The 24057-nt window shown below is 46.8% G+C and overlaps 2 protein-coding genes across 4 annotated transcripts in view; one reads left to right on the top strand and one right to left on the bottom strand.

Annotated features, from left to right (window-relative positions):
• The window catches only part of DNAJB6 (DnaJ heat shock protein family (Hsp40) member B6), a 78767-nt gene that overhangs the window by 40443 nt on the left and 14267 nt on the right, over nt 1–24057 (top strand). For all 3 annotated transcript variants that reach the window (XM_039472723.2, XM_039472722.2, XM_074378842.1), the window contains exons 6-8: nt 4532–4663; nt 6801–6942; nt 7479–7549. In XM_039472723.2, the coding sequence (XP_039328657.1) occupies nt 4532–4663; nt 6801–6942; nt 7479–7549 (345 nt within the window). The remainder of the gene's footprint in view (nt 1–4531; nt 4664–6800; nt 6943–7478; nt 7550–24057) is intronic.
• On the bottom strand, nt 593–1624 carry LOC104649903 (peroxiredoxin-like 2C). Its single transcript, XM_010329576.3, has one exon. It carries the CDS (start codon nt 1622–1624, stop codon nt 884–886), a length of 741 nt encoding a protein of 246 aa, XP_010327878.1. The 3' UTR covers nt 593–883.

Raw genomic sequence — 24057 nt, 5'->3', positions numbered from 1 at the left:
AAGCAATTAGGACAGAAACATGGACTAGAGCCTGTATAATTTACACTGTTGTGAAGGTTGTTATGTAGGCATAAAATTGTCATATAATGTCTAAAGACCTTTTCCTGGACCTACAATATTAATCATGCTCATTTTAGAACAGTTGGGAAATAGAGAAAAATACAGAAAAGAAAATAATAACACTGTAATCTTACCACAGAGATACCTACTGGCAACATTTTGGTGTTCATTTCTTGTCTTTTTCCTAAGCATACAAAAATACAAATATATACATAGAAAAATGCAGTTATATTGTTGACAGAATCTGGTATTTTGCTTTCTTCACTGATACAATGGTCTTGTGTTGCTCTCCCTGCCCTTTATATATTCTTTTTTAAAATTTATTTTATTTATTTTTAAAAATTTTTGTTTCTAAGATGGGGTTTCACCATGATGGCCAGGCTGGTCTTGAACTCCTGACCTCAGGTGATCCACCCACCTTGGCCTCCCAAAGTGCTAGGATTACAGGCATGAGCCACTGCACCTGGCCACCCCTTTCTATATTCTTCATCAGAACTCACGTTAATTGCCAAATCTTTCATTGACTGAATATACGATAATGTAAAATAATTTAAATGGTATTTATGACTTTATAGCTTTTAAGGTTATATTTTGTATATTCATTTTTGTTATTTTGTGTAAAATTTTATACAGAATGCAAGTATATATCACATTTTCCACAACTGATGCTTCTTCAGCATGCAGTTCACTAGTTCAAGGCCCTGTTATGCTTCCCTAAGTCCTCAAAGGCTGGGAAGGGACAGCAGGTTAGACACTGCACAAGGATATTACAGAAGGTCACATTCCAAAACGTCCAGTTGAAACTGACTGATTCCATTTTAAGTCACACATGGATGACTGAAGGCCTGTTTGTAAAGTTCACATGCTGAACTCCTACAAGCTGTAAAACAGAGTTGATAGGTTTGTGATCCAACCTATTCCTATCACGGTCTATAAAATGGATGTTGTTACCTGGACCTAAAATGAGGGTTCCACCTTGCTGAGCTGGGTCTCCTTGAAAATTAAAGAGAGGGCCGGTCACTGCCCGCCACAGGCTCTGAAGGCTTCCTGAGAGTAGATTTGACTTTATGTGGGGGCTCTGTCCTGAGGAGGCAATTTCTTCACCTCTTTTCATTCCCAATCTTTTATAAATTTCTCTCTCAGGATCGACATAGATTTCATGAGAATATCCAGTCAGTTTGCAGAAAGACTCAATATGATGGTAGGATGACTGTCCGATCACTATCAAGGTGACATCTGCTTCTTGTAAGAAACTCTTGGGGATTCTGGCCAGATCCTCCACGTATTTCTTGCAGATGTAACACAGGAAATGCCGCATGAACACCACCACGGTGCGGCGCTCCCGGAACAGTGCGCCGAACGGCACCTGCTGCCTGCGGGCGTCCAGCACCGGTAGCTCGGCCACGGCGGCCGCCAGGGACTGCCCGCGCTCGGGGTCGCTTGGGGCCAGGACCCGGGCGGCGCCACCGCTAACCTGCCGTGTGACTACAGGTGTGAGCCACCATGCCTGGCCAGGAAATGCTTTTAAATGGTCACCTCCAAAGGGAGATGTAGAGTTATGCATAATTAGTTTTAAATGTATTTGTAATGTTTCTTCACCTGGGTAGATATGTCGTAGATATGTCAGAGTACTTAACTGACATGATGTGCAGGCTCTGGCTGTAAATTAGAAAGTTACTAAATAGAATGCTTGGATTTTATTTGAGTTGGATGAAGTTTTTGTGTCCTGGAGAAATTCACAAAATGTTTGTAGTTTTGGATAAAAGGTTATGATTTAACATCTTTGCTTTTATTCTTGTCTGTGAGATGGATTCTTGCTCTTTTGCCCAGGTTGGAGTGCAGTGGCTTGGTCTCCACTCACTGCAGCCTCCACCTCTCAGGTTTCAAGTGATTCTTCTGCCTCAGCCTCCTGAGTAGCTGGGATTATAGGTGTCTGACACCACGCCAGCTAATTTGTGTTTTTTTTTTTTTTTTGAGATGGAGTTTCGCTCTTGTTACCCAGGCTGGAGTGCAATGGCGCAATCTCGGCTCACCGCAACCTCCGCCTCCTGGGTTCAGGCAATTCTCCTGCCTCAGCCTCCTGAGTAGCTGGGATTACAGGCACGCGCCACCATGCCCAGCTAATTTTTTGTATTTTTAGTAGAGATGGGGTTTCACCATGTTGACCAGGATGGTCTCGATCTCCTGACCTCGTGATCCACCCGCCTCAGCCTCCCAAAGTGCTGGGATTACAGGCTTGAGCCACCGCGCCCGGCTTTTTTTTTTTTTTTTAAGTAGAGATGGGGTTTCACCATGTTGGTGAGGCTGGTTTTGAACTCCTGACCTCAAGTGATCTGCCCACCTTGGCCTCCCAAAGTGCTGGATTACAGGTGTTAGCCATCATGCCCAGCCTTGTTCTTGGCTTTGATAGAACAGTGGCAACAGTAAGAACTGTTTGCACAGTACCTATGACCGTCTTAACAGTATTTTATTTGGGGAGAGGGCATTGACTGTGGAACGTAGGCAGTAACTTGCACAATCAGTAACTGTTGGAGTAACGTCTTGTTGGCATACCTGTTCTGGCACTCCTCCTCTAGGTCTCCCCCTCGGGCTGGCTTGTGGGTGGAGGTTGTTGGCATGGGGTATCTGGGCACTGGCTGTGCATGCCTCCTTCCTCTCCTGTCTCTTGGGCACCTCTTCCAAAAAGTCACCAGTGACCAGTTCTCCCATTGTTTGTTTCTTCAGACTCAGTGTCTTGGACTTGGCATTGGTTAAAGCTGACTGGCGAGTTTCATTTCAATGAGCTCTGTAATAGACCGGTGTAGACCTCTGTTCCTCCTTCTCTGGAAGCTTTCTCAGCCTTTGCTCCTCTCTGTTTACTGTTGTGGGTCCTGAGGGTACCCAGCATCTAGGGTTTTGGGTGCTCACCTGCACATTGATTCTTTCTGGCTGTGGGCAGAGTCACCTCAGGTGCTGCTTTTCTCCAGTGACTTAATTTTTTTGTTGTTTTTGAGAACCAAGTCTCGCTCTGTTTCCCAGGCTGGAGTGCAGTTGGGCGATCTCAGCTCACCACAACCTCTGCTTCCCAGGTTCAAGCGATTTTCCTGCCTCAGCCTCCGGAGTAGCTGGGACTACAGGCGTCCATCACTACGCCCAGCTAAGTTTCGTGTTTTTAATAGACACAGCGTTTCACTATGTTGGCCAGGATAGTCTCGACCTCTTGACCTTGTGATCCACCTGCCTCAGCCTCCCAAAGTGCTGGGATTATAGGCGTGAGTCACTGCTGGGCCTGGTCATTTAATTTTTTTAGTAGACACAAAGTCTTGTTATGTTGCCCAGCCTGGATTCAAGCTCCTGAGCTCAAGGAATCCTCCCACCTCAGCCTCCAGAGTAGCTGGATTAAGTCACTCTTGTTCATAAACCTCAGTTGCTTCATAAATCTTGATTTCTGCTTGATTTCAGTGCTTGCTGTTTGTACCCTTGTGTACTGTATAGTATTTATTGATACAACGTTTGTGACTCAGATGTATCCACTCCAGCCTGGAAGTAGGACATACTAATTCTGTTGGTTGTGGCTTGCCTTTTTCTTTACTTTGCATGCATTTATGTCTTAATGCTGCATCTATTAGGATTTGTTGTTTTTATCACAGATTTCCCATTTTTCCGAAAAAATACAGTACTTAGGAATAATGGAGAACCAGGTAAAGTAAAAAGGTTTGTATACTTCATGAATTTCCAGTAAGTACTCTTTGATTGATAACAGCAGCAAAGGAAAACAAACGGTCGGTGCTGATGCTTATTTTCAGGAGCATTTTGTTTCCAGTTGGCAGCAGGATGCTTCCTCATGTCAGTGATTTTCTGTTGAGACAACTTCAAGTGTAATCTTAACGTCTGCTGGTTAACATTTGTTCAGATTTGATTGTAGTTAATCAAAGTTACAGTAAAAGGAATTTCCTTTGGGCTCATGGCTTATGTGGCCATACCATTCCGTGTGTGTGTGTGTGTGTGTGTGTGTGCGCGTGCGTGCGCGTGTGCGTGCGTGTGCGCCGGGGTCATCCACGTTTCTGTTTCTGAATTGCTTTGGAGAAGGCAGTTCAGTCTCCACGGAATTCGACAGTCTCAGTGTGAAGCTTTTTCGCACTTTTGCAGTGGTTGTAGCAGGGACAGTGTCTAACAGGACCTGAAATAAGTGATGTGAAAGGAGCTGAGTTTGAAGTACATATTGATGCTCCATAAAGTGTGTGTATATGTGCTGTTTTTAATTTAATTCATTTGATATAATGTGTTGTAGTTTTAGTTGAATTGAACTAATAAAACTGTTGGTGAGATGGTATTTCAGCTACTCTGTATACAGATAAGCTCTTTTGTTACCACCTAAGTTTTTGTTACTGAATATGTTAAAATTAAGATTCATCTATTTTCTCTTATTGTAGCTATGTGGAAAAAAACGTGGAAAAAAGACTTGATCGTGTGTGTTTGTGCTTGATTTTAGAAGACCCTTTTGAGGAGTTCTTTGGGAATCGAACGGGTCCTCGAGGAGGCAGAAGCCGAGGGACAGGGCCGTTCTTCTCTGCCTTCAGCGGGTTCCCACCTTTTGGAAGTGCATTTCCTTCTTTTGATACAGGTATTAAATCCCTAGATTTAATCTCTTGTTGCCTTAACAAAACATTTAGTACTTATAAGCATAATAGTATTTTAGTTAGAGCACTTGAAAATTCATGTATATCCCCCCATCCCCCCCTTTTTAAAGATGGAGCTTTGCTCTTGTTGCCCAGGCTGGAGTGCAGTGGCCTGCGGCAACAAGAGACGGGGTGTCACCATGTGGACCAGGATGGTCTCGATCTCTTGACCTCGTGATCCGCCCACCTCGGCCTCCCAAAGTGCTGGGATTACAGGCTTGAGCCACCGCGCCCGGCCCCCGCTTTTTTTTCTTTTCTTTTTAAAGACAGAGTCTCACTTTTAGTGAGTGCCACTCTTAGTGTAGTGGCATGATCTTAGCTCACCACAACTTCCTGCCTCCTGGGTTCAAGTGATTATTGTGCCTCAGCCTCCTGAGTAGCTGGAATTACAGGTGTGTACCACCAGGCCTAGTTAATTTTTGTATTTTTAATAGAGACAGGTTTTGTCATGTTGGCCAGGCTAGTCTTGAACTGACCGCAGGTGGATCCGCCTGCCTCGTCCTCAAAGTGCTGGGATTACAGGCATGAGCCATCACATGTGGCCTGGAGCTGTTGTTTTGATTCTCTTCGTTTTTATGTTTAAACCTTAACGGTAAGAATTGGGAGAGCTCTTTATATAGCGTTCCTTCCTCATAAGGTCAGAGTTCTGTTTTCTTTCAACATTGTGCTTATGCAGCTAGGCAAATAGTGAAGTCTGCTAGACTGGACCTCAGTTTGGATGTGCTTTCCTCCCCTCAGCAGAGCCTCTCCTTGATACGATGGAATATGCTGACCACAGGTTAAGAAAACTAGTTAAAAATACCACGTGAATAGTCCTTTTTAAAAGTAATCAGTGGCTCCTGTGTGTGGGGGTGTTGTGCAGCAAGGCGTCCCCACTCCTGAGGTGCCTTACAGAGTATCACAAGAATTGGTACTTAGGCTTCATCTAGACCAGCGCAGCAGCCACCAGCCACGCGCAGCTCCTGAGCCCTGGAGGCTTGGCGACTCCACATGGAGATCAGCGTGAGTGAAACAGTCACTGGTTTCCAAAGACTGACCATGGAAAGCAGTGTAAAATACCGCGAACGATTGATTTTTTTATATTTCCAACTGAAACATTCTGGATATTCTGTATTTAATACTAAAATTAATTTCACTGGTTTCTGCTTTTTAGTGAAATCGTTAGAAAAGGTAAACTTAACATAGCCAGCTCACATATTTCTTCAGGACAGCACCAGTCCTAGACAGTATCAGGGCGTAGGTGATTGAATCATGTTCAGAGGTATGTGTCATTTGTGTTAATGTGAGCATTTTGGAAGCAGCATGAGTGTAAAACTCTAATCAGTAGACCAGCATTAATATCAAAAAAGGTTTGCTTTAGTATGACTTGTGAAGTTTTTTAGTGGCCACACGGCGATTGTGTTCATAATGTAGAATTGAAAATGGTGTCTGTGAACTGTAGAACCATAGTTTTTTCAGATGAATACTTGTAATATTCTCTCTCAAATTAGTTTTTAAAATAATTTAGATTCTTATTTCCTGTGGCAAAGCGAAGGGAAGCCGGTTAGGTTTGCTATTCTGTGGTGGTGAGGTTACTCTGTTCGTGCAGGATAAGGATATTCATCACAGCCCATGGAGTTTACGGGCCACACCAAAGCAAACACAGCTTTGTATTGAGGCTTGTCTGCTGGTTGGAGCTTAATACCGGTCCTGGTTCCAGAAGGTTCACATGAACGCATATTACACGTGCTACGTCGTGCCAAGCAGACCACCCACAAGCAGGGGTGGGCTGTGGCATGTTGGCAGAGCTGCTCAGGTCCACTGAAGCTCTGCGTGAGGAGACAGAGCGGCTGCACCGAAGCTCTGTGTGAGGCAGGGGGAGGCCGTGTTCTTGTGCCCCTCTAGAACCCTCCCTGAGGGATGCGAGAGGGTCTTCTCCCCGGGACCACAGCACTTCCCCAGAGGCCTTGCTAGTGGCGTGGTCTTTTACGCGTCGGTTCCATGTCTTAACATTAGATAGTCTACTACTGAATTTTCAGATCCACTCTTTGCAGTAGTAATGACATACTTCTCTAAGCATTTTTCTTTTCTGTTTTCCTGTAGGATTTACTTCATTTGGGTCACTGGGTCACGGAGGCCTCACTTCATTTTCTTCTGCGTCATTTGGCGGTAGTGGGATGGGCAACTTCAAATCGATATCAACTTCAACTAAAATAGTTAATGGCAGAAAAATCACTACAAAGAGGTACTTTCATATTTTTAGTAAGCAGGCATAACGTTTCACTGGTGCCCTGTTGCACATCTCCCAGTGTGAAGTTACACAGGTGACTGTATGCCAAATCTGGCACTGTGAAAAATCTTTTACTCCAAATTCATTCATTAAGGCTTTTTCTCTTAAGTTAATGTTGATTTATTAGAAGGAATCTTTAGAGCCATATTTTATGTGTAGTAATAATATTTAATAAGTTTCTGCAGCAATGGTAAAATGGAAAATCATTAATAATAAAGCCTTTACTGTTTGATCTGTGCCTTTATTTAACATTCACCTGAACAACTGAATGAGTGAGTATGTGAGACACAATTTGTTTTTGTCAGGATAATTCTGTTTTAGAAAAGGAACATGTATTGTTCACAGGTTGGCTTCAGCCATGTTTTTTCATCCTAGAAATTATACTTACATTCATGGTGTACTGCAGTAATGTCCTTAAAAAATACTTATTTACCCTCAAACGCATGTATTTATCTTACCAAAAAGGTTTTTAAATAATTTTTTTCCTATAGAATTGTCGAGAATGGTCAAGAAAGAGTAGAAGTTGAAGAAGACGGCCAGTTAAAGTCCTTAACAATAAATGGTAAGGAGCACCTGCTGCACTTGGATAACAAGTAATTCAACGCACGCGCTTAACAGAAATGTTAAACTATAACAAGCAACCATTTGAGGATTAACAGGAACATTTTTTTGAAGATTTCAAACGAACTCGACTTTCAGTATAATTGTACTTAAAGTATTTATAAACAGCTCATCGGAGCCTCTATTTGTCATAGACTTTTGAGTTTATTGTTGGGACCACATAATAGGACCATTTTTTTTTTTGTCTTTAAAATTGTTGTAAATCTCTGTATGCACTTTGCTTTTTTATTAAACGTACTCCAAGGTGAGTCTTGACTCTTTAGTGTAGGACAAGATTGTACACTAACACCAGCATGGACCTGCTTTTCATTGTGTCTGAGACGTGAGCCACGTAGTGTCGGCCTGCTGTGAAGTTAACATTGCCAGGACGAATCTTCTACAGAAATAATTTCCATTTTTTCAGTATTTAGTAGTGAAAGATATTAATGCATTAATGGTAATACATTTCTGGTTTAATATAAATTACGGATGTTTCCTAGTTGTGCATGAATGCTGGCAACTTAGTAAGTTTTGACAATTGTTTAAATTTGTAATGTTAAGCTTAGGTTTAAAAAAGTAACGCTGGTAAACCGGGTCTTTGTCATTTGCTTTAAAAAAAAAAAAAAAAAGAAAATAAATGCGAATGTGTTGGTGCATTCTTCCTGAGTGGGATCTGGAGCCTTCTTGTGTCTGTGTATGATTTGTGCCTGGGCTTACCTAGTGTCACTTCCATAGCGTTTTGTGATGTTCATTCAGGTGGATGCCGCACCTCAGTTACATGTAGACATTTTCTTCAGTATATTTGGAATATATGAAGATTTTCATATTGAAAGTTGTGATTTAGCAATTGATCAAACATTTAATTACAGTAAAATTTCTGCAGAGGTGGGAAGAAACCATTGTATAATTTTTCACTCTTAACGTATGTTCTAGTTTTTAGGATTTGATGTAAGATCACTTATGGAGCGAGGTGCCATGGCTTACTCCTGTAATCTCAGCACTTTGGGAGGCCGAGGTGGGTAGATCACCTGAGGTCGGGAGTTTGAGACCAGCCTGACCAAGATGGTGACCTATCTCTACTAAAAATACAAACATTAGCCGGGTATGGTGGTGGGCACCTGTAATCGCAGCTACTCAGGGGGCTGAAGCAGGAGAACTGCTTAAACCCGGAGGCAGAGGTTGCAGTGAGCCGAGGTCACGCCACTGCACTCCAGCCTGGTCACAGAGGGAGACTCTGTCTCTCAAAACAAACCAAAAAACCCCACTTATGAACAGTATGTATGGTACAGTCATGGAATGATTTAGGAGTGAGCAAAAATAAAGGTATTTCTTTTGTTTCTCAGTTTGTAGTATCTTTCATGATTACCATTAGTAACTAGAATTCTAGCCATGGTGAATATTGAACTAGACTTTGAATTTTAAAAACTCTGTTTTGTTTTGGAACTAAGCAGTTTGAAAGGTGCTGGAAGGATGGACGCTGGCCTGACAACAGCACGTCCGTGCTGGCTTAGCAGGAGCAGGAGGGCATAGAGATTGCTCAGGATACGCCAGCGCCTTTAAGGAGCCCGATGTGCTGTCACCCAGAATAAGTAAGCAGTGTAAGGCATTTCATAGGCGCTCAGAGCAGCTTAGCAACAGTGAAGTATTTGGGGACAGCTGAACTACAAGAACAACAACGAATGATGTGCTTGTCTGTTTATCGGAGATACCCTGGCACGCGGCACTTGGCATCTCTGGGTAAGGTAGGTATGCAGCCATGGCACATGCAGGAGAGCGGGAAGCGCCCTCTGGTGTGGTCAGTCTCACCTCACAACTGGAATCGGAGGGTTATAGAGCGTCCTTGCTTATGCTGCCTGGACAGGTGGTGGCTTTGTTACTAAATGAGAAATTCGAGTAGATACTTTGGACTTTAAAGGTTTTATATTTTTCACTAGTGGGTAGGATAAGTCAGTGCAGCAGCCTCAAGACATCTAGGGGTGTCCAGAAAGAATACGTAAAATGAAAAGTCCTGTCTATCCCGTAATTGCTGAAGTAAACTAGGAAGAAGTTTGCCATAGCTTTGGGACCACAAAATTTTCAAACACATTTGGATGTTCTAGACTTTGTGGAGTGTTTTATGCAACTCTGTCCGTGAACAGTTTGTTCAACATGATGTCACTGGTAAAATACGTTTGACTCCTAAGGAATCTTTCTGGTGAAAATTTTGAGGGGGGAGACAGCATTCATTTGCATTTGAGAAAATCACCTTTTTTTTTTTTTTTTTTTTTTTTTTTTTAAATTTTGTGATGGAGTCCTGCTCTGTCATCCAGGCTGGAGTGCAGTGGCGTGATCTTGATTCACTGTAACCTCTGTTATAACCTCTGCCTCCTGGGTCAAGCAGTTCTCCTACCTCAGCCTCTTGAGTAGCTGAGATTATCTCTGTGTGTTACCACACACGGCCAATTTTTGTGTTTTTATTAGAAACAAAGTTTTACCACGTTGTCTAGGCTGGTCTGCAACTCCTGACCTCAAGTGATCTGCCCACCTCTGCCTCCCAGTGCTGGAATTACAGGCGTGAGCCACTGTGCCTGGCTGAGGAAGTTTTATTCTGTTCTTCCTTTCATAGAAGTGTAATTTTTTAAAGTTACTAATAGAATAGGAAACATATTTGTTGCTTTCGAATCTTACACCTTTGATTTTTAAACCCTATTAAGTTTATTCCTAGAGAATTTAGTCTTAAGTGTGCATGAGAGCAGCTTTGAAAAGTTAGGAAACTGCTTTGAGCATTGATAGCATTGCTCAAGCAAGTGATGACTTGGAAGAAGAATAATCGCGTTTAATGTAAATCACAGTTTTTGGTAAATTTGGCACTCTTTCTGTAGTGTTGAGTGCCTTTGAAAATAGGAAGCTGAATGAACGCTCCTTTGTAAACGGCGGTGGGTATCTGGGTGTGCGAAGCCCCATGTGGTCCAGACCAGTGTGTTGTCTGTTGTTTGGTTGTGTGCAACTTTCCTGTTTGAGATTGTTTTTCAAGTTTTATTTTGAAATTCTTTATTTAAAGGATGTTTTAGTAGCTTTTATGTAAGTGTAGATGGTGGTGAGTTCTGAGATGCTGGTGCTCCTGTCACCCCAGCACTGTCTGTTGTACCCACAGTGTCGTTTTTTCATCCTCTTTGGCATCTTTTTGTCTGGGGGGCTCAGTAGTCTGTAGTTTTGTCATCTCTGCCGTGTTTTTGTATTCCTTCTATTTGGGCTCAGGAAGGGTTTTAAATAATCTGTGGAAGCTGTCAATAGTGACATCGTGGGCAATGCGTCCTTCCTCTTGGGAAGTTCAACGAGATTTTAGAAGTGGGAGAGTTAGCGTCAACACTTGCTAAACTTGGCTGTGCACCTAGTGTGCTGAAGGAAGTGTTCTTTACAGTGTGGTAATGCGTGAGGAGCACTGTGGGGTGAGGGTCTTTCCAGTCAATGTGAATTTCTTTTGATTAATTAAAGCTTTAAAAATGCCTGCTTTTCCTGTTTTGATTACCTTCCAAGTATCATTTCTCTCTCCAGGGAATACTGATCTTGTTTTTCTTTTAAGCACCACAGAATTAATTAGAAACATTTTTATTTGCAGAGGATTCAACAGTAATAAGTAATTGGCATGTAATCTGCTGTTGATTGGCAGCGGTGTTGAAATTTAGCCATTAGCATGTTCAGTAACAGAATAGAGGCAGATGTTTTTATTTCTGGAGGTTTTCAAGCACAACGTTGTGTTGAGTTGACATTGTAGGGTCTAGAAGGGGTTGAACTGCATAACCCACTGCCATTCTTTATTTTAAAAAGTGAAGGCATGAGATCGTCTTACTGTTTGGGGTCTTGGTTTCCAGGCCTTTGGATATGGTCTTCCTAGCTGTTCTAGGATGTGGGGTAACTGGATGTAGACCTTGGTACTAAGGTGTGACCAATGGTTGAAATGGGATAGACTGAAGCTGTCATTTGGCCAAGTTACTTTGTCTTCCTGTTTAGAAAGGTGAAGAGGGAATGTCACAACAGCTCTTCCTCTTTCCATCTAGAAATCTAGATGTCCTTGATTTCCAGAGATGGCAGAGTTTATGATTGGGTATCAGAAGGCCTGGCTTCTGTGCTGTGGTCCATATTTGCTGCCTTTTTGCAAGGTGTCAGTCTGTCTTACCTAACTGTTCACTAAGGACTCAACTCTGAGCTTTGTGACCAGGGTAAGTTGCAGACTCGGGAGACCCCCCCCCCCCAACTGTGCTTTTCCCTGTACCCTGATTTGGACAAGATTCCCGCCCTGGAGTGCAACCCCACAGGAAGGCAGGTCCTGGGAAGGCAGTAATTCTTGTCTGTCTTGCTGCTGCTGTGTCCTGGCAGTGGTACCCTGGAGGCATCCGTGAGTGCTTGCTGTGGAAACCCAGATGCTGGTGGCCGTCCCACAGGCCTTGATTCAGATGCCCTGGCCCGTGGCTGCCTGGAGCGTAGCGCGCAGGGGCTCCCTCCCCGCATCTGTCCTGCGGTGCGACCAGCGGCCCAGCCTGCTGCTGGAGGCTTGCCATGTGGACCTCAAGGAGCTACAGCTTGGCTCCCAAAATTGTCCCCTCTGGGAGCCCTGACTAGTAGTGCTGATGCCACCGTCTCCTCAGCGCATCCTTTCCCCCCCTGTTCTGGTCTCTCTCAAACAGGGCAGCACTGCCATCCCATTCCTCCACCTTGCCCTTAGTCTTCCCGCCATCCGGCTCCTGAATGACTGCCACTCAGGCACTGGTGGAAAATCGCTTCAGAAGCGGAGAGACCCGGAGGTCTTCGGAGGGAGGTTGGGTGCTGAAACATGGCTGCAGAAGCGTCACCCAGGGGATGTGGTTTGCTCTCCCTGTGGTCAGCGTTGTGATACGAACTCTGAGAGGTGACCTTTTTCTCTGTCTTCCCAGAGCTGCCCTGAGTTAGCAAGAAGTGCTGAGCCTGAGGGCAGGGTCGGATTGCTAATGGCGTGTGGAGAGACGTGGCTTCTGAGGCCTGGAGCATTCGTTCGTTCATTATTTTATATTTTACTTATTTTTTGGACCAGGTTTCACTCTGTATCCCAGGCTGGAGAGCAGTGGTGCAATCGTGGCTCACTGTAGCCTTGAACTCCTGGGCACAAGCATTCCTGCCACCTCAACCCCCAAGTTAGTACAGGCGTGTGATACAACGCCTGGCTAATATTTTTATATTTTTAGTAGAGACAAAGTTTTGCCATGTTGCCTAGGCTGGCTTGAACTCCTGGGCTTGAGTGCTTGCCACTTTCAGGCATGAGCCCCCAGTCCTAGCCCAGAGCATTTTTTTTTTTTTTTTTTTTTAGACGGAGTTTCGCTCCTGTTACCCAGGCTGGAGTGCAATGGCGCGATCTCGGCTCACCGCAACCTCCGCCTCCTGGGTTCAAGCAATTCTCCTGCCTCAGCCTCCTGAGTAGCTGGGATTACAGGCACGCACCACCATGCCCAGCTAATTTTTTGTATTTTTAGTAGAGATGGGGTTTCACCATGTTGACCAGGATGGTCTCGATCTCTTGACCTCGTGATCTACCCACCTCGGCCTCCCAAAGTGCTGGGATTACAGGCGTGAGCCACTGTGCCTGGCCTGCCCAGAGCATTTTACGCTAGATACCAGGACATTGCTGGTAGGAACAGTAGTCAGAGCAGAAGCTCGAGATGTCGTCAGGGATCCATGTGGAGTTTGCAGCCCACGTGAGACACGTTTCTTCCGTGCATTTCCCCCACATTGAGAACCTTGCTGCTGATCAGCTTTAAGCCAGATAACCTCTTTCCTAAGAAACTCCTAGGGCTGCTTTACAGAATGCCAGACCTCTGAGAAAGTCAGATCCTGAAGAGGAACGAGAAACTGCTCTTTTCCACGAGTCTTCAGCCGTGTCTTTTGATGCCCGTGGGTCAAGGGTCCCTGCATTGGCATTGGATACAGCCTCCTGCGGTGGGCGCCGGGGGCCGAGCCTTCCCTGCCAGTCCCTGCCAAGCAGGGAAGACACGTTTCTCTCAGTTGTGGTCTGTGCATGACGTGAGTGGTCCCTCTAGTGAGTGGCCGTTCAGTCGTCCACATCCGTGGCTGGTGCCTGCTGGCAGTTAGCACCCACTGGGTCTCAGCCGAAGTTTCACGTGGACCCTGGCAAAATACTGGTGTCCTTTTCACGTAATATTTAAGGTATTTGTGTACAATCTTACGTACTTATACGAGTAGTTTGTTAAATTAGGTGCCTAGAAGTTGAATAATTGGCTTGAGAAACGTGCACTGAAAATGGGTTAAGTCGCCAGGTGCAGTGGCTCATACCTGAAATCGCAGTGCTCTGGGCGCTGAGTTAGGCTGACTGCTTCAGCCCAGGAGTTCAAGACCAGCCTGGGCAACATGGCAAAATCAACGTCCGTATAAAAAATAAAAAAATGAGCTGGGCTTGCTGGTGTGCGCTTGTGGTCCCAGTTACTCAGGAGGCTGAGGTGGGAGGATCAGTTTTGCCAGGCATGTGAAGTTGTAGTGAGCTGTGATCGTGCCACTGCGCTCCATCCTGGGCAACAGGAGACCCTGTCTCCAGATAAAACTGATGATCATAGATGGTTTCTTAGAAGGAGTATTCGCCTATCAACAATATTCCCCTGTTGTGGTCTGTGTCCTCACACTGGGCAATACCCTAACCCTAAGCTGTCAGCAGTGTCTGAAATGTGCATCTTGGCTATCTAGGCATCTTGTGTTACCTGCTTGTGCCTCCTTTTTTGTGGCCTTACTGTCTTAATTTTACAGGAGTCCTTTACATGCTGGTTGATTAGTCCTTAGCCTGCTGTGTTGAAAGTGGGTTATTTTTCTATTTTTCTTTTGTTCATATGATGTGCTGTGTGGCAGTCTTATTTACACGGACGCGTGTGTCTGTTATGGAACTGCCCCATATTTTTATTTTGTACTCCTGTGTGCGTTTCTTTTTTTTGTTTGTTTTTTGAGACGGGAATTTCACCCTTGTTGCCCAGGCTGGAGTGCAATGGCGCATTCTTGGCTGACCGCAACCTCCGCCTCCTGGGTTCAAGCAATTCTCCTGTCTCGGCCTCCCAAGTAGCTGGGATTACAGGCATGTGCCACCACGTCCGGCTAATTTTTTGCATTTTTAGTAGAGACGAGGTTTCACCATGTTGGCCAAGATGGTCTCCATCTCTTGACCTTGTGATCCACCCTCCTCGGCCTCCCAAAGTGGTGGGATTACAGGCATGAGCCACCACGTCTGGCCCATGCGTTTCTTTTTATTGACTTGGAGTGGTGGTTTGTGTGGAAGACAGCCCGCATTGTCCACCACGTTTCTGCGGGCCTCTGGTCAGCGTCTGGTCCCTGACACTCTTCATGGGTGGCAATGCATCTGGAAGCGCAGCTCATCTCAGCCCGACTAGCCCAGTCTTCTTCATGCTTTCAAATGAAAGGTGCAGCCCATGCGAGGAACACCTCATGCGGATTTGGGAGAGCCTTTGACACCCGAGAGCCACGTGGCCGACTAGACTGATGTTCTGTTTTACATACAGCTGTAAAGTGCTGTATGTAATACGTAGGTGTGCACATTTCTTAAATGTATCACTAAGTGAAGCTGCGAATGTCCTGTGCTTGCTTGCTTTTCTAACTGGTTATGGAAAACCAGGAAGTTGATATGCCTTACATTGCTTTTTATCCCATCACTTTAGTCTTGCATTATTCTGATTTTATTTTTTTATTATTTGTTTTGAGATAGCATCTTGCTGTGTCGCCCAGGCTGGAGTGCAGTCGTGTGACCTTGGCTCACTGCATCCTCTGCCTCCTGGGTTCAGCGATTTTCCTGCTGTAGCCTCCTGAGTAGCTGGGATTACACACATCTGCCAAAAACACCCAGCTAATTTTTTGTATTTTTTAGTAGAGACGGTTTTACTGTGTTGGCCAGGCTGGTCTCAAATTCCTGACCTCAAGTGATCTGCCTGCCTTGGCCTCTCAAAGTGCTGGAATTACAGGTGTTAGCCACTGCACCTGGCCCATTCTGATTTTAAAAAGAATTGGAATATATTTTTTGTAACTGGAAAATTCTATTAACTTTTCTCATTTTAAATTTTATTTACTTATTTTTTGGAGACGGAGTCTAGCTCTGTTGCCAGGCTGGAGTGTAGTGGCACGATCTCGGCTCACTGCAACCTCCACCTTACCAGTTAAAGCGGTTCTGCCTCAGCGTCCAGAGAAGCTGGGATTACAGGCATGTGCTGCCATGCCGAGCTAACTGTTTTTTTGTTTGTTTGTTTTTTTATTTTTAGTAGAGTTGGGTTTTCACTATATTGGCAAGATTGTCTGAATCTCCAGACCTCAGGTGATCTGTCCACTTCAGCCTTCCAAAGTGCTGGGATTAAAGGTGTGAGCCACAGTGCCTGGCCTACCCTTATTTTTCTTATCATTGATACAGGTATTTTTGTCTTGTTTTCCAGCAGGCTGACTTTAGTATTTTACTGTGTGATTTTGCTCTTGCTTTCTGAGAAGGATTAGTTACTGTGTTTATGACTGAAAATTCCTCTACATGGCAATGGTGGGTTCTCTTGTACCTTGATTTGGCTTTGGGTTTTAGATGGTCTGGATGGAGGGCGAGGCTCCCGGCCCTGTGATCTTGCTGGTGAGTTGGGAGCCTCAGTGCCCTGCCTACCCCAGCACCAGGTCCAGCTGACTGTGAAGGCTTTTCCTGGCACGTTTCCTAGTTACTGGTACTTTTTAATGGTTAAAAATGTTTTTAAATTCTTGATAGTAATTGTATGCATTTGTGGGGTGCATGTGTGCAGTGGATGATGGTCAGAATGGGATGAATGGGAGAGCCACCTCAAACAGTTACTGCTTTGTGCTGGGAACATTTGGAGCCTCTCAGAAAACTTTTAATTATCTCCTAAGCTGGCTTGTTGATGTTTGACCATTTGTATTTTCACCGAAGCCACCATGCTGTTTTGAGGTCGGTGATCGTGCATTTTTCTCAGTCTTTGCGTTTGTCCTTTTTGTGTAAGGCTTTCAAGTGTTTTCCTGTTGGTTTAATTTCTCAAAAGAAGTTTTCTAACATAATATTTAAGTCTTATGCTAAGTTTTTCTTCCTATTCTCTTGGTTAGTTGTGCTTCTGCAGAAATATTTATTGCAGCACTTGTTTGACTTGTAAAACATTTTTGTTGATTTTCAAATCGTTTGTTCTTTTTTTTTTTGAGACGGAGTTTCGCTCTTGTTACCCAGGCTGGAGTGCAATGGCGCGATCTCGGCTCACCGCAACCTCCGCCTCCTGGGTTCAAGCAATTCTCCTGCCTCAGCCTCCTGAGTAGCTGGGATTACAGGCACTCGCCACCATGCCCAGCTAATTTTTGTATTTTTAGTAGAGACGGGGTTTCACCTTGTTGACCAGGACGGCCTCGATCTCTCGACCTCGTGATCCGCCCGCCTCGGCCTCCCAAAGTGCTGGGGTTACAGGCTTGAGCCACCGCGCCCGGCGGCGTTTGTTCCTTTAAATTTCTATTTTCGTTCAAAACATGACTCCTATGATGTCTGTTTTTTGGAAGGAAGGGTTAAGGAACAGTAAATGTTGCCTTGTCAATTCTGTGAACTTTTATTCTACTGCATTTTTTTCCTATCTTGGTTAAGAAATGCTGCCCCTGCATATCTACCTTCTTAAAATGTGTTTAAGTCCAGGCATGGCGGCTCATGCCTGTAACTCCAGCACTCTGAGTGGTCAAGTGGGCGGATCGCCTGAGCCCTGGAGGTCAAGGCCATAGTGAGCCATGATTGCACTGTTGCGCTCCAGCATGGGTGATGGAGTGAGACCCTGTCTCAAAAAAAAAAAAAAAAAAAAAAAAAAATTGGATTCTGGAACATGTGTTTGAGGTGGCCTCACTTGTTCCTCCTGTACGGATGACTTGTCCTCCACCAAGCAGTGTGATTTAATTTTTAATGATTTGCTTGCCTGCGGCGTTTTTGGAGAGGAAGTTTATTGGAATTTACCCTGTTAAGGACTGATGCGATTTCCCTCCCTTAAAGGAGAAGGCACACATCACGAGCAGATTCCGTGTCCGCTTCTCAGGTGTGAGCTTAGAACCGTACAGAAAGTGGGCCAGGAGTGGTGGCTTATCCTCCAATGACAGCACTTTGGGAGGCTGAGCCACTCGGCCCGCAGATTGCTTGAGCTCAGCCAGGGCAACGTGGTGAGACTCTCTCCACAAAGAACAGAACAAATTAGCCAGGTGTAGGGGTGCGTGCCTCTAGTCCCAGCTACTTAGGAGGTTGAGGTGCAAGGATTGCTTGAGCTCGGGGAGGTCTAGGCTGCGGTAAGCCAAGATTGCACCATTCTGCACTCTGGCCTCAGCACCAGAGTAAGACCCTACACGGGGAAAAACCAGAAAGCGGAGAGTTAGCTGTTGGTCTTCCTCGTCTGGTATTACCAGGGCTGAAAGTATATGTCAGAGCACTATGTCTAATGGGCTGCATGCATTTTGGGGAGAAGGGAGTTGGTGATGGGTATTTGGCCACTTAATGTGGTTAATAGCAATAGCAAGTGAATGAAAAGCTTTAGCATAAATTCATCATTTCCTCTGTTATTTGACTTAATATATCTAGTTCTGCTTTTGTCTTTATTTTGTCTTTTTTTTTTTTTTTTTTTTTTTTGAGACACAGTCTCACTCTGTCATCCAGGCTGGAGTGCAGTGGTATGATCTTGGCTCACTGCAATCCCTGCCTCCCTGGTTCAGGTGATTCTCCTACCTCAGCCCCTTAAATAACTGGGATTAACAGCTGTGCGCCACCACGCCTGGCTAATTTTTGTATTTTTAATAGTGATAGAGTTTCACCATGTTAGCCAGTCTGGTCTCGAACTCCTGATCTCAAGATCTTGCCTGCCTGGGGCTTCCAAATTGCTGGGATTACCTGTGTAAGCCACCGTGCCCTGCCATGCCTCTGTCTTTCTATTAAAGAGAATTGCATGGGATGCTTCTGTTTTTGATGCAGGTTTAGGAGTTTAACTTTGGGCTCCCGAGCTCAGGTCTTCTCAGCTCTAATGAGCTTCAGGAGAGGCAGTTGGAGGTTGAGTTCTAGAATGGTTTATGCCTTAAGGAAGTCCCTGATGGGAAGACTGAGGAACTCTGAGAAGAAACTAGAATGACTTGTCATTCATTTTTATGTGGAATAAGCTTTAGATGGTTTTAGGAAAATAAAATATGAATATGTGAGTCTACAAAAGCCACAACATTCTTTTTTTTTTTTTTTTTTTTTTTTGAGATGGAGTTGCTCTCTGTCACTCAGGCTGGAGTGCAGTGGCGCCATGTCAGCTCACTGCAACCTCTGCCTCCCCCATGGCTGGGATTACCGGTCTGTGCCAACAGGCCTGTCCAGTTTTTTTTTTTTTTGTATTTTTAGTAAACAGGGTTTCACCACGTTGGCCAGGCTGGTCTCGAACTCCTGACCTCAAGTGATCCACCTGCCTTGGCCTCCCAAATTGCTGGGATTACAAGCTTGAGCTGCTGCACCTGGCCTACTCGTTTTGTTTTGTTTTGTTTTGTTTTTTTTGCAGTGAAGTGAACTCATCTCACTGCAACATCTCCATCTCCCGGGTTCAGGCGATTCTCATGTCTCAGCCTCCTGAATAGCTGGGACTACTGGTGTGTGCTACTACACCTGGCTAATATTTTACATTTTTAGTAGAGATGGAATTTTGCCATGTTGCCGAGGCTGATCTTGAGCTCCTGACCTCAGGCAATCCGCCTGCTTCAGCCTCCCAAAGTGCTGGGATTATAGGCGTGAGCCCCCGTGCCCAGCCCCATGTTCCTTTTCAAGATTTATTTTAATGATTATGGTGCCTTTTGTCCTTGATAAAAGGGAGCAAGAGTTAAATCTCTCCAGCGCCTCCCCCAAGACCGAGGAGCGGGGCAGTCTCAGGGTGTTTCTTGAGGACGCTTAGGTGCCTAGGGTTCCATTTATAAATATTTCCTTGAATAAAAATCACACGTGGACTTAACGGGCAGCTGGAAAGAGGGAACTAAAGACTTCCTCTCTCTACCTCCAGCAAAGCCCAGGCACCCCAGCCAGCACCTTGCTCTCAGCTGTGGACACAGCCAACCCAAGGCCACAGGGAGAGGGGTCCTAGGAGGCCTGGCCTTCTAGGGTGAGGCGACGGTCTACCCTGAGTCCCCTTCTCTGCTGCCCTCGGGGGTACACTGTGGACCACAGCTCTGTCCATACTACAACATGACCAAAGGCTGTGGTTCCGGGCTCTGTTTCGAAAGTGACCTGGAGCCTCTTTGTCTGGGTATTGTATCTTTTGAGTTTCTGAGAAATAAATGCAAATCAAAGGGAAGCAGCTCCCGAGACTGAGGAGCTTCAGACAGTGCAAGTCTCAGGGCCTTTTCAGTCGTGAACATCCACCGCCCGCCTCCTTTTCTGGAAGGGAAGGCCCGTGCCACAGTATGCTTTCGTTGGTTTCCATTTCCCGAACCTGCCACGGGACATGATGCCAGTGGTAGCTGAGCGTGCCTCGCTCTAGGCCCTTCTGGGATGCTCCTCACCACTCGGTGAGCAGATGCTGTACACGTCCCCTCACCGATGTGAACGCGTGTGTGTGGAATCCAGGCCATCCAGGATGCTGTTCTGTGGTTGTCCCCATGAAGCCCATGTGAAACCAGCCCCGTGCATCCATTGCTGCCCCTCGAGGGGTGACTGGAGCTGCATGCTTCCTGGGACGTTGCTAAGCTGCACTGTGGTGTAACTAACGACACATGGCCGCCACCTCACACAAGCATTTGGTCTCACCTTCAATGTCTGTTGTGCCTTAGCCCCTACAAGCCGCTGAAGGGCCAGACCCAGCGTCCAGCCAAGGAGAGGGCGGTGCGGGTGAGCGGCGTCCCGCAGTTGCTGTGGCACCTCTGTGTTGCTGTGGCGGTGTTTTAAGCTCTGCCACTAGTGGGGATGCTGACCCCACCAGGGCTGGGAATCTTGTGGCCTTTCGTTGGCTTCACGAGCCTCTTATGTTGGGGGAATCCAGCAGGATACTCCTCGGCCTCAGCCTTCGTCCATGCTCCCATTTTCTCCCCTGTCCCCGTGTGTGGCCAGCGCCAGCGTGTCTCCCCGCCGGATCCTGGGCGCGTCCCTGTGCACTTGGCCGATGCACTCACTTCCGAAACCGACCTTCACGTCTTCATTCCCTGATGCCACCTCTTCGTAAGTAGCAATGCAGGGTTCACTGTGGCACCTGGAGCACCTGCTCTCCCTTGCGACCTCTGCCCTTCCTCCTCCGTTCAGCGGCCGTATCACGAGCCCATGACATGACCAGCAAAAGTCATCTCCTGTTTAAAACTGTTCTGGAGGCTCGGCTTGGTGGCCCACACCTGCGATCCCAGCTACTCGGAAGGCCGAGGCAGAATTACTTGAACCTGCGAGGAGGCGGAGGTTGCTGTGAGCTGAGCTGGCACCACTGCACTCCAGTCCAGGTGGCAGAGCCAGACTCCGTCTCAAAACAAAACTGTTCAGCCTTGGTACCTGCCCCGCCCTGTTTTGAAGAGGTGCCTTGAGTTTCCCCAGGGCTGTCCACGGGCCTTCCTGTTGGCACAGTGTGGCCGACTGCACCGGCCGTGCCGCGTCGTCTGGCGTCTGTCCACCCCTGAGCTCCCTAGGACTGAGAGCAGGGCCTTGCGAGGTGTTCACAGTCCTCGCCACACGTTACGTGTTGGAACGAGCTGACCTTCCGATGGGCTAGGCATGCGTTTTTGGGTGTCGAGTGGTCTGCAGCTTGTGAGTGGTCCTCCTAATTTGCGTAAGTAGGGACTAACCCCCCTTTCTCTGAAAAAAGCCAAGGAAAGCAGCCGTCTCCCCAGGGGCCTCGTGGACTGTGCTTATTTGGGAAAAGTGTGTTTTATCTGCAGCAGTTTGCTTTCATCTGCGTGTCGCCAGCCAGGCTCCTGCGCTGCATTCAGTCTGCATTTGGGGAAGGAACCGGGGCTTCGCTTCAACGGTCATCCGGCGGCGGCCGCGGACATTCCTCTGACAGCTTCTCCGTGATCTCAGTGTGTAGAGCGTGGGGCGCGGGCAGAGGGCGGCGGGAACCCTGGCAGATCTTGTTTTTGTTTTTGAATTTTTTTTACCTTGCGGTCACAAAGCAGGATGTTTTCTGGTGTATTTAGTTCCCCTAATAAAAAGAAACTTGAACTGTTGTGACCAGCCTACATTTTAGTAATTTATAAGGTTTAATATTTAATTCGCACCCAGGAAGAAGCAGAAATTCCACCCAAACAGTAAATTATCTATGGGCTGTAGAATTAGAAGTGACTTGTTTATTTCTACAGCTAATGCGTATTGCCTTTTTAGTACAAATTGCTGAACTAAAATTGTTTAAACAGTTAGTGGTAAATTTCCAAAGAAGAGTAATTACTGGTTTACATGGAAAGTTTTAAAAGGCTATGTAGAAAGACTTTAAAGAATGTTTGGCTTTTGGAAAGTGGGGTTGCTGTAGGAGGATGGGACTAATGGCTGTGAGTGCCCTTTTGGTTTTAATTTGGGGAATGTTAGGTTAATTTGTGAGAAAGTTGAGTTGATTTTTTTCTTAAGGATGTTTGTATAAGTCCCACTGACAGGTTTGTTGGGGGTTCTTTGTGTGAGATCTTGCGTAAGTCAGGTTGGTTGACTGGGACATTCTGAGCAGCTTTTGCAGCAGGGGTCCATGTGGTGCCCCCACCCCCACCCCCAGCCTCCTGGTGACACTCATGCCTGGGAGGGAGGTCTTTCCGCTCCTGATAAGTAGGTGCCAGGGAAGTGGCCCTGCCTCTGCTTGGTGCTAAAGCACAGGCCTGACCTCAGGAGGACATTCTGGCCAGAGGTGGTCCACAGCCACCGCCGGGTTGCGTGAGGTTAGGATGGTGTTTTGACTGCGTGGTCCAAGTTTGTTTCCTTGCCACTGAGCTACAGCTGCCCGCGGCGCTCGGGGCTGGATGGTGGCACAGCTTAGCCTGGCGCGGAGCGGGCCATGTGCTCTAGGCTCGAGTGCCATCACATAGCTCTCTTGCTAAGCTGTGTGTGGCTGTGTGTGTGTGTGTGTGTGTTTGGAGATGGAGTCTTGCTTTCTGCCCCAGGCTGGAGTACAGTGGTGTGATCTCAGCTCACTGCAACCTTTGCCTCCAGGTTCAAGCGATTGTCCTGCCTCAGCCTCCCGAGTAGCTGGGACTGCATGTGCCCGCCACGATGCCCAGCCAATTTTCGTATTTTTAGTAGAGACGAGGTTTCACCATGTTGGCCAGGCTGGTCTCAAAATCCTGACTTAAGGTGATCCACCCGCCTCAGCCTCCCAAAGTCCTGGGATTGCAGGTGTGAGCCACCAAGCCCGGCCTGTATTTTGTCAGGAGAACATCAGCATGTGTGAAATTTATGATGCAGGTATTCAGAGTTTTTGTTTAGTTGGGGAAAGTGCAGTGTTTTGTACCACCCTGTAAAGCCAAAACGTGAAGTAGATAATGGTCACTCATAAGGTTTTAATTCAGTTGGTTTTGCCTGTTTTTTTGGTTTCTTCGCGCGCTTCAGTAAAGGGAAGGCAAGTTCTCGGGAAGCCTGAGCGTGAGTTGCTGGGTCGCCCGTGTCCCACGCCTTCGTGGGCAGCTCAAGTGTGGTGCGCCGTGACGCGGGCTCTGCACAGGCCTGCTGGTGGAGAGCTCGCGCTGGCACCGGGCTCTTCTCCTCGGTGTGCCCACCGGCCCCCTTGTGGTCATCCTCCCCTGTTAGGGGTCATTGGAAAGGTGGGCCCTGAATTTGGCAGGAACGTCTGATGAGAAGGGGCCCTAGAGCCTCAGGCGGGCGGTGTCTTGAGTTCTTGGCGCCGGAAGTACCTTTGTCTTGTGGCCTTTGTTGCTGATGGTCTGTGTCTCCTCGCCAGGCTCTCACTGGGGCTCTTGCGGCCGCCCGGCGCGTGTCAGCTGTGGGTCTGGGATGAAGCGCGGGTGGAAGTCGAGGGTGCGGATGAGTCACAGGTCCTGAGGCAGCTGGCGGCCTCCACTCGGCGGGAGCGTGCGTAGGTGAGATGTGACTGGGGCCATAGAAGGGTCTCTGGAAGTGAGTCGGTCACTGTGAACCCCGCAGAGGGGCCTAGGCACCAACTTTAGGCCACAGAGGCACGGTGGGCAGATGGGGCTGGAGCCCCCGCCCTGGCCAGCCCTTGGCTGTTTCTGTGTGTGGCTGTGACCCCTGACTCTGGATTTCCAGGAAGCTGAAAAGGTTTGATGACCTCTTTCTGTCTTAAGTGGGGAGGTAAGGTAAAACTGCTCCCGAGAGGGACCCACCCACTCTGGTCCCGGCTGTGTGGAAGCCCCAGGTCCCCATGCCGCCGGCAGCTGCAGGCCCCTTTGCCTCCTGTCACTCAGGCCCCCCGTGAGCCCCTCCCCTCCTGCAGGGCTTACAGTGACCTGGGCCCCTCTCCTGGATCAAAGGATTGCCAGCAGCCAGCCCTTCCGTTGCATACTGAG

Source organism: Saimiri boliviensis, chromosome 10 (genome assembly GCF_048565385.1).
Source record: "Saimiri boliviensis isolate mSaiBol1 chromosome 10, mSaiBol1.pri, whole genome shotgun sequence".
NCBI classification, from domain to species: Eukaryota; Metazoa; Chordata; class Mammalia; order Primates; family Cebidae; genus Saimiri; species Saimiri boliviensis.
The sequence above is the reverse complement of the archived record's forward strand: the minus strand, read 5'-3'. Positions and strand labels throughout refer to the sequence as shown.